The 19,206-nt window shown below is 44.0% G+C and overlaps 1 protein-coding gene across 1 annotated transcript in view; it reads left to right on the top strand.

The window, feature by feature from the left end:
• Positions 1–19,206, top strand: part of LOC137075824 (zinc finger protein 721-like) — an 83,831-nt gene that overhangs the window by 25,947 nt on the left and 38,678 nt on the right. The window contains exon 2 of the mRNA XM_067444777.1: positions 10,242–11,163. Within this exon, the coding sequence (XP_067300878.1) occupies positions 10,242–11,163 (922 nt within the window). The remainder of the gene's footprint in view (positions 1–10,241; positions 11,164–19,206) is intronic.

The raw sequence follows: 19,206 nt of genomic DNA on the forward strand, positions 1-19,206 counted from the left end.
TCTGGGTCATTGCTATAGACAGCCAGTCTGAGGCAGTCTGTGAGGTGTCTGTTATTGAGGTGGTTCCTGTACTTTGATTTGATTATTTTCATCTGTGAAAAAATTCAAATGATTAAACTTTGTTCCAACTTTGTCCAGGTGAGCTGTGAGGACAGAGACGGGGGGAATCTTATGCAAGTAAAAGTTTATTAAAATAAATAGCGAGAAAGAGAGGGAAAGAGTCAAAATCCACAATGGGTCTCAGGAACTGTGATGTTGATGCTCAATCAGACGGATCTCAGGAACACAGATGATGATGCTCAATCCAGAACGGATCTCAGATGTTGATGCTCAGTCAGAACAAATCTCAGGAACTCAGATGTTCATGCTCAGTCAGAACGGATCTTCAGGAACTCAGATGTTGATACATAATCCAGAACAGGTCTCAGGAATTCAGATGTTCATGCTCAGTCAGAACGGTGAGGAGCACCGTAATCGCCCAAACGGATCTTGTCTAAAAACGAGACACACCGAAGAGCAGAGGAAAAACATCAATAGTTCACAGATGAGTACAGTACCAAGTTCAAGGTGTAGTCAGCCCCAGTCTAAAAACGAGACTCGTTGACAGTAGAAGACTCCGACTAGTCCAAAAGGAAAAAATCCACAAGAAAGCGTAGCACAGTGTACTCACAAAAATACCGGGAGAGGGAGAAGAAGCCAAAGGAATTAACAAATTCCCACCGAGTCCTGGAGGAAAACACAGTGGAAAACAAGAAAACCCGATCAAAGACCAACAATAGTCACACACAGCATGGCAGCAAACACCCAGGAGAAACACAACGAACGCGCACAGAACACAGCACACCTGGACCTTAAATAGAGGGAAACACACAACAGCTGTGGAAAACAATCAGGGATAACGAGAAGGGAGGAGACAGAGAGTGCACACAGGAACACAAAAGGTAAACACACAAAAAGAACAACCAATCACACTGGGATCCTGACAGTACCCCCCTCCCCACGGCCGGCACTGGACGGGCCAGGGAGGGACTCACCCTGTCGTCGACGGAGATCCTCGATCAAACCGGGGTCCAGAATGTCCCGAGCCGGTACCCAACACCTCTCCTCCGGACCGTACCCCTCCCAGTCCACAAGATACTGAAAACCTCTACCCCTGCGGCGAACATCTAGTAATCTCCTGACTGAGTAGGCAGGAGAACCATCCACTAGTTGGGGGGCGGGGGGTTTGGGGGTAGAGACAGGGGGATTAATGGAGGCAAAAATCACTGGTTTAACCCTGGATACATGAAAAACAGGGTGAACCCGACCAAGAGAAAGAGGTAACTTAAGCTTAACTGCCACTGGGCTGACGACCTTGACAATACTGAATAGCCCAAGGAATCTCGGAGCCAGCTTACGAGATGACTCGCGAAGAGGCAGATCCCTGGAAGAAAGCCAAACCTTTTGTCCACAGATATAACGAGGAGGAGGTCGCCGGTGACGGTCAGCCGCAGCCTTGGTTCGTCTGGAGCTTTGTAATAATAGGGTTCTAGCTCTTTTCCAAGTGCGTTTGCACCTTCGGACAAAAGCTAAAGCAGACGGAACCGCTGCATCGGGTTCTTGTGATGGAAATAAGGGAGGTTGAAAACCGGTAGCGGCTTCAAACGGAGACAGATTGGTCGAGGAAACGGGAAGAGAGTTATGGGAGTACTCGACCCAGGGGAGCTGTTGGCACCAGGAGTTCGGATAGCGAGACGACAGACAGCGGAGCGTACGACCGAGATCCTGATTAGCCCGTTCACATTGACCGTTGGTCTGCGGATGATAACCAGAAGACAAGCTGGCGGTGGCGCCGATCTGTCTACAAAACTCCTGCCAGAAACGGGAGATGAACTGAGGACCCCTATCTGAAACCACGTCAGTAGGAAGACCATGTAACCTAAAAACGTGGTTAATCAGAACCTGAGCCATCTCTTTGGCAGAAGGGAGTTTGGGCGGGGGAATGAAATGGACCGCTTTAGAAAAGCGATCCACCACCGTCAGTATAACAGTGTTACCATCAGACGCCGGTAAGCCAGTGACAAAATCAAGAGCTATATGTGACCAGGGGCGGGAGGGCACGGGCAAAGGTTTAAGCAGACCAACGGGTGGTTGATGAGAGGCCTTATTACAAGCACAAACCTGACAGGCTAATACAAACTGTCTGACGTCAGGACCCATAGCGGGCCACCAAAAACGTTGACGGACGGCTGCCAACGTTCTCCGAACACCAGGATGGCCGACAAACTTAGATTCATGACACCACCGGATGACATCAGAACGCAATGCCTCGGGAACCCACAGACGACCCACCGGGCACCCCTCTGGGACCTCCACCCCTCGTCCTGCCTCCCTCACCCGCTGCTCGATGCCCCAGGTGACCGCCCCGACCACCGTCCCTTCCGGGAGAACGGTCTCGGGCCGATCGGGTTCCGAGCCACCGAACAGACGGGAGAGAGCATCCGGCTTAACGTTCTTAGAACCCGGCCGGTACGAAAGGGTGAAGTTAAAACGGTCAAAGAAGAGCGCCCAGCGAGCCTGCCTGGATGTTAACCTCCTGGCCGAACGGATGTACTCTAAGTTCTTGTGATCCGTCCAGACCAGGAAGGGCTCCGAGGCTCCCTCCAACCAGTGACGCCACTCACCCAAAGCAAGTCTAACCGCCAGCAACTCCCGGTTACCTATGTCGTAATTACGTTCTGCTGGGTTTAACCGGTGAGAAAAAAAGGCGCACGGGTGCACTTTCCCGTCAATGGGTGACCGCTGGGACAAAACGGCGCCTACCCCGACATCAGAAGCATCTACCTCAACTATAAACTGGTAAGCAGGATCAGGAATAGAAAGAACAGGCGCAGAGATGAAACGGGACTTTAATTCATCAAAGGCTTTCTGAGCTTCGTTATTCCAACGGAAACCTACTTTAGTGGAGGTAAGAGCAGTAAGAGGTTTAGCGATTTGACCAAAATTTCTGATAAAACGCCGATAAAAATTGGCGAATCCCAGAAAACGCTGTAACTCCTTACGTGTGTCGGGTACTGGCCAATCAGCGACCGCTCTGATCTTAGCGGAATCGGGGAAAATCTTCCCAGCGGCTATAACAAAACCCAAGAACGTAACCGACTGTTTGTGGAATTCGCACTTCTCCGCCTTGACAAATAACTGATTCTCTAATAGCCGTTGTAAGACTAGGCGAACATGCTGGGTGTGTATCTGCATAGAAGGGGAGAAGATGAGAATGTCATCTAGATACACAAAGACAAATTTGTTGATCATGTCTCCCAACACTTCATTAACCATAGTCTGGAAGACAGCGGGTGCGTTCGCAAGACCGAACGGTAGAACGGAATATTCCCAGTGCCCCGAAGGTGTATTAAATGCTGTCTTCCACTCATCGCCCTCCCTTATGCGAACCAAGTGATAAGCGTTGCGCAGATCTAACTTGGTGAAGACACAAGCTCCCTGTAATAATTCAAAGGCAGTCGACATTAAAGGTAAGGGGTATTTATTCTTAACAGTAATGTCGTTTAAACCTCTATAATCAATACACGGGCGGAGGGAGCCGTCTTTCTTCTTAACAAAGAAAAAACCTGCCCCAGCAGGGGAGGTGGAGCGGCGAATGAGACCGGCGGCAAGGGCTTCATTAATGTATTTGTCCATGGCCTCTCTTTCTGGACCCGAAAGGGAAAAAACGCGACCCTTCGGCGGAAAAGTACCTGGGAGGAGATCGATGGCACAATCATACGACCGGTGAGGAGGCAGGGACGTAGCTCGAGCCTTACTGAACACCCGATCCAGATTAGAATACTCCGCCGGGACCCCCGAGAGATCGGCCGCAGGAATCTGTAAAACAGAACAAACGGGATCAGAAGGAGCAGGACCAAGACAAAACACATGACAAGACGGTGACCAAGACAATACGAGACTATTCTGCCAATCAACGTGAGGATTATGTTTAATCAACCAGTCATGCCCTAAAATGATGGGTGACTGGGAAGAATGTAACAAGAAAAATTTAAAATCCTCACGATGATTGCCAGAAACAAAAAGACTTACAGAGGGTGTGCAATGAGTGATCTCTGCCATGTGTTGCCCTTTTAAAGTTAAAGCAGACAGATAGTCAGTTAGGGTTACCGCAGGAATTCCCCAAGACTCAGCAAGAGAAGCGTCCATAAAACTCGCCTCAGCACCGGAGTCCAACAAGGCCTGAGAGTGGAACACAGAGTTATTATAGCTGATAGAGACCATCAACATGGTACGAGACCCAGGAGAAGAGCCAAGATGAGAAACGCCCACCGATACTCCCGGGATCACCGGCGGGCGGAACCTTTTGCTGGGCAGGTGAGAGCCTTATGCCCCGGCTTACCACAGTACAGACAGAGACCATTGGTGAAACGATGCTGTTTCTCCTCTGCGGTCAGTCGGAGCCGACCCAGTTGCATAGGCTCCACCGAGGAGGAAGATGGAGAAATATTGTCGCTCACCCTCAGTGACGGATCGGAGAAAAGATGGTGAAACGAGCGGCGAACCCTCCGCTGTCTGTGGCGAGCCTCGACTCTGAGAGCCAAATCGATAACTCCTTCTAGAGATGTGGGAAGATCATGTGACGCAATCTCATCTTGAATGCTTTCATTGAGACCCCTTAAAGGGATACTTCACCGTTTTTTCATATTAAACTATGTTATTCCCTTAACTAAGATGAGTTGATACATACCTCTGTCGTCTGAGTGCGTGCACTTAATCTCTCTGACGCGGGGTGACATTCTGATAGCATTTAGCTTAGCACACTAATCACAGTTCATTCCTATGGAACCAAACAGAGATCAAGTTAGAAGCAACCAATCAACTCCACGTTTCCCCTATTTAAATACAGTTACACGAATAGTTGGACGATCAAGTATGGTGACACAAAATAATACGTGGCGCTTTTTTAACCGAGTTAAAAAGGAGAACTATAATGTATGGCGGAATAGCACTTCTGAGAGTACTTCAACTCGGCGCAGTAAAAAGTCCCGGCCGAAACATCCTCCCTCACATCTCCCCCTCCCTCTCTCATTTCCGTAAATAGAACCAACGTGATCTGCACGCCTGCATCAGTAGTAGTTTGAGCAGAGTTGACGAAGTACCGGTTTGTAGGAAGATAGTTTGAACAATCATGGGTATAATGTGCGTCGTAAAGGGTTGTGAGAACAAGGCGAAGGTATTTAGTGCCGTCATGTTTCACCGATTTCGGCGGAAAGCTTGGTTAGCTGATTTGAACATTGATGCAACAACATCGCTGGAGATTCTGAAGAAATGGCGTGTTTGCTCCGAGCAGTTCACATATTACCATATTGACATTAAAGCTTATAGTGTAAGGGGAGTTTTTATGTTTATTTTCTCACTGCGGTTGCAGGTTTCTATATTGAGAGGTTCATCTCATAAAATCTGTTTGTTTGTTTTTATGATGTTCTCGTGAATGTTCCATCTGTAATATTAAACGTTGCTATGTTAAAGTATACTAATATTGGCTTTTGTCTTTTACTTAAGATCACTTGGAAAGCTGACACAGTGCCTGTTGATTTGGTGACACTAAGTTATAACGTTACACTACGGGCTTAGGCTTATACTTCATTTTTATTTCTGAGCTCACTTCTCAAGTACATCAAACAGTCAAAAACTCTGTATTGCCTGTCTCACAAGCGCACTGATTTCGCAGCAAAGTTACTTGTGTTTACTAGGTTAAACACCACAAAAGTTTGATAAGCTAAGGTTACTGCCACCTGCACTTCAGGACAACCAAATACCATGCAAACGGACACTTACAGTGTTAGGTGATGATCCACTTTGTTGTGTTCTTGCTTTAATTATTGTCGGTGTGGCAGAATCCTTTAGGCGTAATCCTGTGGAGGTATAGTCCGCCTGTGTGACATGCTCGGAGCAAACACGCCATTTCTTCAGAATCTCCAGCGATGTTGTTGCATCAATGTTCAAAGCAGCTAACCAAGCTTTCCGCCGAAATCGGTGAAACATGACGGCACTAAATACCTTCTCCTTGTTCTCACAACCCTTTACGACGCACATTATACCCATGATTGTTCAAACTATCTTCCTACAAACTGGTACTTCGTCAACTCTGCTCAAACTACTACTGATGCAGGCGTGCAGATCACGTTGGTTCTATTTACGGAAATGAGAGAGGGAGGGGGAGATGTGAGGGAGGATGTTTCGGCCGGGACTTTTTACTGCGCCGAGTTGAAGTACTCTCAGAAGTGCTATTCCGCCATACATTATAGTTCTCCTTTTTAACTCGGTTAAAAAAGCGCCACGTTTTATTTTGTGTCACCATACTTGATCGTCCAACTATTCGTGTAACTGTATTTAAATAGGGGAAACGTGGAGTTGACTGGTTGCTTCTAACTTGATCTCTGTTTGGTTCCATAGGAATGAACTGTGATTAGTGTGCTAAGCTAAATGCTATCAGAATGTCACCCCGCGTCAGAGAGATTAAGTGCACGCACTCAGACGACAGAGGTATGTATCAACTCATCTTAGTTAAGGGAATAACATAGTTTAATATGAAAAAACGGTGAAGTATCCCTTTAAGAACTGTGCTTTCTGGGCTGTATCGTTCCACTCACTGGATACGGCGAGGGTCCTGAACTCAATCGCATAATCAGTAACAGTAGACTTATCTTGAGTGAGACGGGTCAATGCGGCAGCATCTAGGTCTCCTTGAACACTGCGATCAAAAAGCTTGGTCATCTTGGAGCGCAAGGTCTCAAATGTAACACAACAAGGGTCCTTGGCTCCCCAGACCGCCATTCCCCAGTCTCGCGCTCTGCCTGTTAGCAGTGTAAGGACATAAGCAACCTTTGACACCTCAGACGCGAACCTCCGAGGCTGGAGTGCAAAGACTAGTGAGCATTGGTCAAGAAAAGCCTTACAAGACTTAATATCCCCGTCGTAGGTGGGTGGATTAATCACTTGGGGTTCTGGTCCAGAGCTGCTCAGAATCTCAGCTGGTGGTATATGAGCTTCTCTTTCTCCGACTGCCTGTGCCACCTGTTCCAACCTGTTGTGGATCTCAGTGAGACGGCCTGAAAGTAACTGAAAGTCATGTGAAGCTGAGTTGAGTAGGGAAGAGTGCTGGTCTAATCTCGCCCCCTGCTGGGCCAAGGCCGCTTGGAAAGAGTCTCCACTCGCCTGACTTGCAGACTCCATTTCTGGCGCGTTCGTCCTGTGAGGACAGAGACGGGGGGAATCTTATGCAAGTAAAAGTTTATTAAAATAAATAGCGAGAAAGAGAGGGAAAGAGTCAAAATCCACAATGGGTCTCAGGAACTGTGATGTTGATGCTCAATCAGACGGATCTCAGGAACACAGATGATGATGCTCAATCCAGAACGGATCTCAGATGTTCATGCTCAGTCAGAACGGTGAGGAGCACCGTAATCGCCCAAACGGATCTTGTCTAAAAACGAGACACACCGAAGAGCAGAGGAAAAACATCAATAGTTCACAGATGAGTACAGTACCAAGTTCAAGGTGTAGTCAGCCCCAGTCTAAAAACGAGACTCGTTGACAGTAGAAGACTCCGACTAGTCCAAAAGGAAAAAATCCACAAGAAAGCGTAGCACAGTGTACTCACAAAAATATCGGGAGAGGGAGAAGAAGCCAAAGGAATTAACAAATTCCCACCGAGTCCTGGAGGAAAACACAGTGGAAAACAAGAAAACCCGATCAAAGACCAACAATAGTCACACACAGCATGGCAGCAAACACCCAGGAGAAACACAACGAACGCGCACAGAACACAGCACACCTGGACCTTAAATAGAGGGAAACACACAACAGCTGTGGAAAACAATCAGGGATAACGAGAAGGGAGGAGACAGAGAGTGCACACAGGAACACAAAAGGTAAACACACAAAAAGAACAACCAATCACACTGGGATCCTGACATGAGCACAGTATTTCTCAGTGTGAAAAACATCCTTGTCTTTAATGCTCTGTGACATTTTTTCCAGGTTGGAAAAGTGTGTTAGCCTCCTGTTTTTTTAGATGTGTGATCCAAAGAGACTTAAAAGCATTCACATGCGATAATCATGTGGGGCAGATGGCTATCTTTTCCCTAGATCTTGTTGTTGAGTGTATTAAGTTTTGTTGTAAAGTCTGTCAGAAACCCCAGGTACAGCAGTCACACTATCTTGACAGTTCCTTGTGCTCCTTGTTTCATGCAGACAGAAAAGTCTTTATTTCAAGCAGAAAAGCCCCGTTTCCACTAAAATTACCCGGAACAATTTGTCCCAGTAACATTTTTCCCAGGAACTCATTCCCTCAGACCCGTTGCTGTCTGCATTTCCATTGCGGTCCAAAGTACCCCTAAGATTAATTTGTTGACATTGGACTGTGCACGAATTTCCAGAGCCCACTGGATTTCGTCTTCTGCAAATAAACTTAATAAAGCCTGAACCTCGTCGTTGGCCATATTTTTAAAACTCCATTGTTGATTTGAACAGTAAACAACTCTTACTGCATGCACCGCAACCAAGGGGGTAATCTAGCGCTCGGAAAGCGTTCCACCCCTAGGGGCTGCCATTGCTAACCAAGCCATCACCTGCTGTTAGCATCCCATTGACTCCCATTCATTTTTGAGTCACTTTGACAGTGAATAACTTTGCATCTGAGACGTTTAAAGACTCCATTTGTCCATTGTTTATTTCTAAAGAAACACGACAATGTATAAAAGGCTCCATTACCTTGTATCTTACACTATCGCCCCGCAGAAGCTGTTTTTGTAAAAATAGGCTAATGATTGCGTCATAACCAACGCGACCCTGTCGCACAGTTGAGAAATTACCGTATAGACCTAAGGAGACGCTCGCAGGCAATCTTTTACTGTCTATGAGACAGTCGGGGGGACGTGGAGACATGTCCTGGAGACTAGTCTGATAAAGTCAAGGGGGAAGAATGGGGAGAAGCCCATAGTGAGCCAAAAGCAGCGGGAGAAAATATTTAAACAACGTGATTCAGATTTCGCTTTCCACATCTACTAGAAGACTCACAGCTGTCAGACAGGAGGCTCACGTCACATCTACGTCGTCAAGCTTAGTCTGAGCCTGCGCAGTTCGCTCAGCCATCAGGAAGTGAGTGCCCCTAGGTTGACTTCATTCTTTCGCCGTTGACGTCAATGGGAACGCTCCGTCCATTTCTTTTACTGTCTATGACCGCAACAGACTTTTAGGTTGAAATAAAATGCTGGGTGAGCTCAACCAATCAGCATGTTCAGTGCCCCACCCCACCCCTAAAAGTCCCTGAACTTTGAAAAAATACTTAATCGCAAGCAGGGCCGTTTTAGGAGGAAATATTTACCTGGAACTTCGTTTAGACCACGGTTCCTGCAGTCCCTACTTCCTGACACATACAATCCCTACTTCCTGGGGGAAAGTTCAGGCAGTGGAAATGTGGCTTAAGTCAACACACCGCTGCGGCAAAGTGCTCAACCACCGCACAGATCTCTGTTCGCGGCATCAAGCTCATTCAGTAACTCTTTGAATAAGCGTTGACCTCCTAGATACCTCTGAACTTGACTGGAGGGATGCTGTCATTAGGTGTTTTGAGAGTGTTTTGCCCCGGATCAGAGGACAGCCAGACCCAGAGCCAAAATCACCACCACTGACCACAGAGAAAATCAGCCAGAGCCAGAGGAGAAGAGGACAGAGCTGACCCTCGTCCCAAAAGTGGAGCTCTATCGTATGAGCCCACAACATCAACAGTTGCTCAGTCTGTTTGCCCTCTTCGCAATATAGTTATTAAAACTTTGTTAGAACTCTATTCTTCATCTTCGTCTGTTTTCCTGCAACCACCCATGACAGTGATAACATTCCCCGGTAGTTTCTTTAGGATGTGTCCTAAAGTAAGCAAATAAATAGCAATATTGCTAAGAGGTTCTGATATAACAGATTGCACCTTTTTTAGTTTTTTAGTGGGTATAGAATTCAGCATACATATTGTCGGCTTTGGCTAATGCAGGCAATTGGATATACCAAATTGTAGGATTGTGTGTGTGAATCTGTTCCACTGCTCTCTGTGCTGGGTTGTTTCAAGAAAGGGCATCCTGTGTGAAACCTGTGCCAAATCAAAGGTGTGTGTGAAGCAGACCCTGCAAATGAGTGGGAATAATGCTAGGGATATTTTATGTGTCTAAATGGTGTTAACTTGTTTTTGTTTCTTTTCACCCTAGACCTGAAGGAGCTGAAAGAGGAGAGTCAAGAACTGAATGAAATGGAAGAGAAAGATCAGTATGAGAAATGTCATGGTTTGATGACTGGTGAAGAATCTTTTTGTTACTCTCAGACTCATAAAACAGAAACTGGAGACCTCCAGATGAGAATTCACACTGGAGAGAGTCCTTTCACCTGCCAACAGTGTGGAAAGAGTTTCAGTCGAAAAGACAGTCTTAAAATACACTTGAATATCCACTCTGGAGAGAAGCCATTCATATGCTCTCAGTGTGGAATGAGATTTACACAGAAAAAAAACCTTAAAGTCCACATGAGAATTCACACTGGAGAGAGCTCTTTGACCTGTCAACAGTGTGGAAAAAGTTTTAATCGAAAAGAGAGCCTTAAAGTCCACTTGAATATCCACACTGGAGAGAAGCCATTCATATGCCCTCAGTGTGGAAAGAGATTTACACAGAAAAAAACCCTTAAAGTCCACTTGAACATCCACGCTGGAGAAAAGACATTCATATGCCCTCAGTGTGGAAAGAGATTCACACAAAATAAAAACCTTATTGCCCACTTAAGAGTTCATACTGGAGAGAAGCCTCATACCTGCCAATACTGTGGGAAGAGTTTCTCACTACAAGGAAATCTGAACATTCACACGAGAGTTCACACAGGAGAGAAGCCGTTCATATGCCCTCAGTGTGGAAAGAGCTTTAAACAGAAAAAAGAACTTGATGTCCACATGACAGTCCACACTGGAGAGAAGCCTTTCACCTGCAAACTGTGTGGGAAAGGCTACAGATATAAAGCACACCTTAATGATCATATGAGAATTCACACCGGAGATAAGCCTTTCACCTGCCCTCAGTGTGGAAAGACCTTCACAGTTAGAGGAAGCCTTAAGATTCACATTAGAATTCACACTGGAGAAAAGCCTTACAAGTGTCTTCAGTGTGAAAAGAGTTTCTCATATCATTCAAACCTGAAACGCCATTTAGAAATTCATTCTGAAAAGAAATAGCAGTTTTCCTTAATGTAATAAAAGGTTTAGAAAAAGTAGCGATTTCAACGATCACCTGTGTATTCACTCTGGAGAAAGACAATTCAATTGTGATCAGTGTAATAAAAACATCATACTTACAAATACATATGAAAAGTCATGTAAATGTGAGAGCCTGTTTGTGTTCTTTGTTAAAGAGTCCCTGTAACGACCCTTCACTGGTTGCTAGGGGTGTAACGGTACACAAATCTGATGGTTCGGCACGTACCTCGGTTTTGAAGTCATGGTTCGGTATGATTTTGGTACAGTAGTTTTACAAAATTGCTTTTTATTTATTTTAATGCAACAGTTTACTGAAAAAATTATGTCTGAATGAATTCAATTAAAACTACAAGTTTCTTAAAGATAATGCTGTAAATATAGGGAGTCCTTACTAAGGCTACACCTTGTAATATTAAAGGTGTCATGAACTGGCTTTTTTAAAAATGTATACTGTTGTCTGAGGTCAACTGATGATTTTCGTGTGTTTTTTACATTCAAAAACATAACTAATAAGTTTTAGGCTATTTTCTACACTGGTTTTGAATCTCTCTCCAAAACGCTGGGTTTTGATGGGTGTGCTGCACTGGAAACTTGGAAGTAAACGCCCACGGCTAGGATTGGATAAGATTTGCATATTAAATGAGCTTAAGCTCCCCTGTCAGTTCAGTGACATGAGAGAGGAGAGAATGAGGGAGAAGCAGCAACCAGAATGATTATCTCGATCACAGGGCTCGTAAACATCTTTATCAAACAAACAATGTTTTATTTCTCATCGACCTTGATTGGACTATTATTTTTATGTTACACATAGCCCACACGATCGGACAATATAAGCGTGAACCGCGCGTGCACACACACACTTTCAGATGTCAACTTTAGAGAGAGAATAGCAGAACAAGAACAGAATATAATGAGATTCATCGGCCTGCCGATCCCTGGCCCATACGTGTCTGAGTCCAGCGTAAAGGTATGCTCTGTTAGACACGTACACATAAGCAAAACGATCTATAACAATGCAACACTATTACACATAAAAACACGTTTTACTCACATGTGTGTTGCACCATTCCTGTCGGATCCAAATCCAACATAGACTGGAGATTATTTTACAAACAATCCCGCAGTGAACTGAAGTAATAATGTCTTCCCCACGTGAGCTGGAACTTCATTAAAAATAAAGATCAACCACTCATTCCTAATATTAGGATCAGAAGGAAGCTTATGCAGCCACTGTATTCTAACCAGGAATAGCGCAATATCTTAATCTTCCTCTGCACATTTATTTTTGTTGACCAGCTAGCACGAGCCCTCCATGAGTCGGTGGGCGGGCTACTGGATTAGACGTGCTGTAGAGGCGGTGTTTCGTCGCGCACTGACGTCAGTATAAAGCACAGGGTGTCTGTAAAAGCTTTTCTTTGGCGAACAGAATTTACAGAAATAGATGACCACGTTAACTTGTGCGCCACATTGCCGTTTAAACTGACGCACCTATACTGATCAGTCACTTCACATTAACGAGAGTCAAAACGGCATTACCAACGGTAAGCAACAGAACAAGTGTAAATACATTTATTACAGTGCATCCGGAAAGTATTCACATTGCTTCACTTTTTCCACATTTTTTGTTACAGCTTTTTCCCCAAATTGATTAAATTCATATTTTTTTCCTCAGTTCTACAAACAATACACCATAATAACGTGAAAGAAGTTTGTACAGTTGGGCAAAAAAGTATTTAGTCAGCCACCAATTGTGCAAGTTCTCCCACTTAAAAAGATGAGAGGGGCCTGCAGTTTTCATCACAAGTACACCAACTATGAGAGACAGAAAGAGAAAAGATATATAAAGATTTGATATGCAAATTAGGGTGGAAAGTAAGTATTTGGTCACCTACACATTTTTTTGACCTTCACCAACAAAGATTTATGGCTCTCACAGACCTGTAACTTCTTATTTAAGAGGCTCCTCTGTCCTCTACTCGTTACCTGTATTAATGGCACATGTTTGAACTCGTAATCAGTATAAGACACCTGTCCACAACCTCAAACAGTCAAGACTCCCAACTCCACTATGGCCAAGACCAAAGAGCTGTCAAAGGACACCAGAAACAAAATTGTAGACCTGCACCAGGCTGGGAAGACTGAATCTGCAATAGGTAAGCAGCTTGAAAGCAGGTGTGAAGAAATCAACTGTGGGAGCAATTTTTAGAAAATGGAAGACCACTGATAATCTCCCTCGATCTGGGGATCCACACAAGAAATCACCATGTGGGGTAAAAATGATCACAAGAACAGTGACCAAAAATCCCAGAACCACATAGGGGGACCTAGTGAATGACCTGCAGAGGGCTGGGACAAAAGGAACAAAGGCTACTATCAGTAGCACTACACAAATCCTACAGTGCAAGACGTGTCCCCCTGCTTAAGCCAGTACATGTCCAGACCCGTCTAAAGTTTGTTAGAGAGCATTTGGATGATCCAGACGAGGATTAGGAGAATGTCATATGGTCAGATGAAACCAAAATGGAACTTTTTGGTAAAAACTGAACTTGTCATGTTTGGAGGAGAAAGAATGCTGAGTTGCACCATACCTACTGTGAAGCATGGTAGTGGAAACATCATGCTTTAGGGCTGTTTTTCTGCAAAGGGACCAGGATGACTGATCTGTTTAAAGTAAAGAAAGAATGGGGCCATGTATTGTGAGATTTTGAGTAAAAACCTCCTTCCATCAGTAAGGGCATTGAAGATGAAACGTGGCTGGGTCTTTCACCATGACAATGATCCCATGCACACTGCAACACGGGCAACGAAGGAGTGGCTTCGTAAGAACCATTGAGCATGTTTGGGATGCTCTGGATTGGCATATACGACAGCGTGTTTCCAGTTCCTGCCAATATCCAGCAACTTCACACAGCCATTGAAGAGGAGTGGACCAACACTCCACAGGCCACAATCAACAACCTGAGCAACTCTATGCGAAGGAGATGTGTTGCACTGTGTGAGGCAAATGGTGGTGACACCAGATACTGACTGGTTTTCCTGTGCAATAATAATGTTGTCTTATTAGCATCTTGATATGCCACACATATGAGGTGGATGGATTATCTTGGCAAAGGAGAAGTGCTCACTAACACAGATTTAGACAGATTAGTTAACAATATTTAAGAAAAATAGGCCTTTTGTGTACATAGAAAAAGTATTAGATCTTTGAGTTCAGCTCATCAAAAATGGGGGCAAAAACAAGTGTTGTGTTTATAATTAAAATCAGTGTATATTCTATATTGTTAAGAATGAAAATAACCTTACTTGTTCTTGAATTTATACTTTTTATTTGAATGTGCAGCTTCCATTAGGGCCTTCTGCTTTTTACAGCTGTATCCAAAGTTGTTCTTGACCTGAATTTTACACTTGAGGTCTACAGAGCACCGGTTTTGTTGGTCAGTCCATGCCACCGTCATCAGGGGGAAAAAAATCAGATGCATGGGTAACAGGGATACTTAAGAGAAAGGATCCAATTGCAGTCAAATTTGGTGTATTTGTGCCTTGGAGCAAGGTTGAACACTTACGCTGTCTTTACCAGTTCCTGTTGGCATGGCAAAGAAAGACAGTATTTTATTTATTTGTATTTATTTATCCATTATTTAACAAGGAAATCGCATTGAGATCTCTTCATCTCTTCTTCTATGGAGACCTAGTTAAGACGGTAACACAGAGTTTCATACATAAAATACATAAATAACCATATAAATATAACATAAAAATAATATAAACAAACAGTAATCATACAAAACAATTAATAAAGATAAAATCTAGAAAAGCACTTACAAGACTAATTTAAACCACTTTGCAAAAGACATTTAAAAGTACTCAGATTCTTCATAAATTACATTTATTCTATCCTTTCCAATCACCCAACTTTCTGTCCGCTTAATCCTATACCCACTCATCTCCTTCAGGCCATTTCTTCTTCAATCACTCCTGCACTCACTCACATTGTCAACACGTCTCTTCACACGGGGACCTTTCCCACAGCATTTAAGCAGGCTCGGGTAACCCCACTGCTTAAGAAACCCTCTCTGAATCCAGGACTTTTAGAAAACTACAGACTGGTGTCTTTTCTGCCCTTCATTGCAAAGACACTTGAGCGAGTTGTGTTCAACCAACTCTCTATGTTTCTTGAACAGAACGACCTCCTGGATATCAACCAATCCGGCTTAAAAAGCGGCTATTCAACTGAGACTACCCTACTTTCAGTTACTGAAGCACTGAGACTGGCAAAAGCAGCTTCCAAATCCTCAGTACTCATCTTGCTGGATCTGTCTGCTGCTTTTGAAACAGTTAACCACCAGATCCTGCTGTCAACTCTTAAGAAGATAGGTATCCCTGCTCTCCAGTGGTTCAGGTCTTACCTCTCAGGTATGTCCTACAGGGTGTCTTGGAGAGGTGAAGTGTCTAAGTCACATCATCTAGCTACTGGAGTTCCCTAGGGCTCAGTACTGGGACAACTTCTCTTCTCCATCTACATGTCATCATTAGGATCTGTCATTCAGAAACACGGCTTCTCCTATCACTGCTACGCTGATGACACTAAACTCTACTTCTCATTTCCACAAGATGATCCTACAGTTGGTGTTCGTATCGCTGCCTGCCTGACAGACATTTCTGGCTGGATGAAGGAGCATCACCTCCAACTCAATCTGGCAAAGAAAGAACTGCTTGAGTTCTCAACCAACCCAGAATTTTATCAAAATTTCTCCATTCAGCTTGGTTCCTCAACCATAACTTCATCCAAGAGAGCCAGGAACCTTGGAGTTGTCATTGATGACCAGTTAAACTTTACTGACCACATTACTGCAACAGCCCGGTCCTGCAGATTTGCCTTATACACTAATTAGGAAGATTAGACCCTTCCTATCAGAACAGGCCACACAACTCCTGGTTCAAGCTCTTGTTCTCTCCAGACTGGACTATTGTAATGCTCTTCTAGCTGGGCTTCCAGCATGCTCTATCAAACCCTTGCAAGTGATCCAGAATGCAGCGGCGAGAGTGGTCTTAAATGAGCCGAAGAGAGCACAAGTCACGCCTCTCTTCATCAGACTGCAATGGCTGCCAATGGCCGCTCACACCAAATTCAAGGCACTGATGCTCGCCTAAAAAGCAACCACTGGCTCTGCACCATTGTACTACCTAAACTTGCTCGTTCAGACTCACACACCCTCCAGAAGCTTGCGTTCTGCAAGTGACCGACGCCTCGTGGTTCCATCCCAAAGAGGTCAACATGACATCATTACTGCGTAAACATATACACCACTTTCTAAAGCCAAGTGGTGTGTTATCTGTATGCATTTTGAGCTATCCGCGTGTATGTGTACGCCATGTGATTCCGCCCACCTGATCTCACAGAATCACTATTTATAGCCTAATTTTATATTTTGGAGCAACTAACTCCACTCCTACCCTAAACCTACCAACTCCCAACAATATAAAAAACTTAACAGGCAAATAAATGTACAGTCACATGTATTTATTGCAAAAACTGACCAAAAAACAGTATAAAAGTATTAACTCATGTTGCATTCCAAGTCTTCTAAAGTCATACTATATCTTCATGTGAAGAACAGAGTTGATCTTAATGTTTTAGTCGTTGAAATGATGATTATCACGCCCCTTTGTGAACAGACCACACATGGACTCGTTAATATTTCTCATTCAAATGATACACTGACACGACTCTAGACTTTAGAATGACGCGATCGGTCAGGAGACACACGAGAGCCAATGGCGTTTTATAATCAAAGCTGACGTAATAATGCAATTGGTCACGAGACACACGACAGCCATTGCTGTCAAAAGCCGCGTTTCCACCACAGGAACTTTACCCAGGGACCAGGAACTTTGGGTGGTACTCGGTGTGTTTAGACCGCAGGAACCAGGGTCTAAATGAAGTTCCGGGTAAATATTTCCCCCTCCAAACGGCCCTGCTCGCGGGGTAGTACTTTTTCAAAGTTCAGGAACTTTCGAGGGCGGGACTTGGGCGCTGAACATGCTGATTGGCTTAGCTCACGCAGCCTTTTATTTCAACAGGCATTTTTAAAAGTCTTTTGCGAGGTTCGGTCTACGTTCAGTAAATATCAGTCTTGCTCTCTGTCTGATGGTGCGCGTTCGTCTAAGCCATCTCACATTCAATGTCCGTAATAGCTGATAATATACATTGTCATTTTAAATCTAGCTTTACAAGCTTTTTGAATATGCTGCTGAATCTGCATATTAGTGCTCTTTTCTGTCGTTGTTACCTCTTAGTAAACCTATACATAACCAGCAAAAGCAGCACAGCTTGAATCTCTTCCATACTCGTTATTAATTTTTTTCACCATGTAAACGACCTGACTGATTACTTTTAAGTGTGCGTCCTTACATGACGAGACAGCACGCGCCGCGCTCATGTTGACAAGAGAGGAAAGTACATTTTTCTGAGGGGTAAACTTTTTATTTCGTAAGTTATGAAGATAATGTTGGAGTAATGACACAGCGTATATTGCCCCAGGCAGTTTTTACTTTAACTGCGCCTGACAGAAGAATTTTTTTTTCTGAGATGATTATTACACTTTACAACAAATAAATAGCTTATATAATGCCATTAAGAGTTGCTATGGCCTCAGTTAACACATTCCAGCTGCTGGAGAAAACAGCGTTGACATTTTTGATGCGGCAGACAAACTGCATGTGACAAAATGATTGTGATTGAAAGTCATCACATGTAAACACCAGATCGGTTTAGATAACGTCTCAGTCGCGCAGTCGCGCGCAGTCCTACATCACCGGACTAATTTGCCTAATCTTCTTGGAACTTTAGATCGCGGTTGAAACGCAGACAGCTGCAGGTCTGGGGGGGAGAAAAGTTCCTGTAAAAAAGTTCCTGGTACAAATTTGTTCTGGGTAATTTTGGTGGAAACGGGGCTAAACTGACGTTTCTTCTGGCGGCAATATTTGAAATCTATTATAATCTTTGCTGGATGATGGACTTGACGTTACTGATCGCTTTTGGGGATTTTCTTCACACAAATCAATCGTTTGGCCTTGGAACCCTTGGAATATTTGTACTTTCTGAATAAATTGTGCCTGCAGTCGTATCTGCCTGTTATATCCTGTTTTTTTATAATACACACATGCATAGGCGTAATTTACGGGTGGGACATGTCCCCACCACTTTTTTTAAAACATCTTGCTTCACGGATGAACCTAACTAATACAAACAAAACCCGTCTGGTTAACTAGAAGAGTAGGCACTATCATTTTGTTTGTTTGTTAGAGGCGATCTGGCGCTCGTTGCCGCTGTTATCAGTGCTGCAGATTTCTCTCGCGGCTCGTGCAGTCTCCACAAAGACGAGCGCTTTAATCTAACGCTAATAACGTCGTTGCAGAGACTTTCTATTTGTTCCGGTCAGATCACGAAACAAAATGCACAAAAGCTGCCCCTGCTTTTGATGTACAACCACTGATGATATTTGGTTTTGATGAGAGAAAAAATAGGCTACGAGGGCAGATTAGAAATGAGAACTTCTGACAAGTTTAACAGACTAGACCAGGGATTATAAGCAAAGTGTGCAAATCTATATGCCTTTATTCACATGAAAATTCTTAGCACAACGCTATATTGTGTTTAGAAGCAATAATTAAACGAGATCTATATCAATAAATTAACTATTTAATTGATTTCCGGACATCTTAATACAAATTTTGCTGCAATTGTTATTGTACATATTTTACATCTGATATAACATTGTATCAGCAATGCTACCCCGCTTAATACGCCATATAGTGCATATCATATGCACGCAAATAACTGCTTACTATATGCACGCCAAAGCTCATTTTGACGTATGAGCGCCCCTCATAGCCTACGTCAAAATTGGCTTTGGCGTGCATATAGTACGCAG

This window comes from Pseudorasbora parva, chromosome 5 (genome assembly GCF_024679245.1).
Source record: "Pseudorasbora parva isolate DD20220531a chromosome 5, ASM2467924v1, whole genome shotgun sequence".
In the NCBI taxonomy this organism is placed as follows: domain Eukaryota; kingdom Metazoa; phylum Chordata; class Actinopteri; order Cypriniformes; family Gobionidae; genus Pseudorasbora; species Pseudorasbora parva.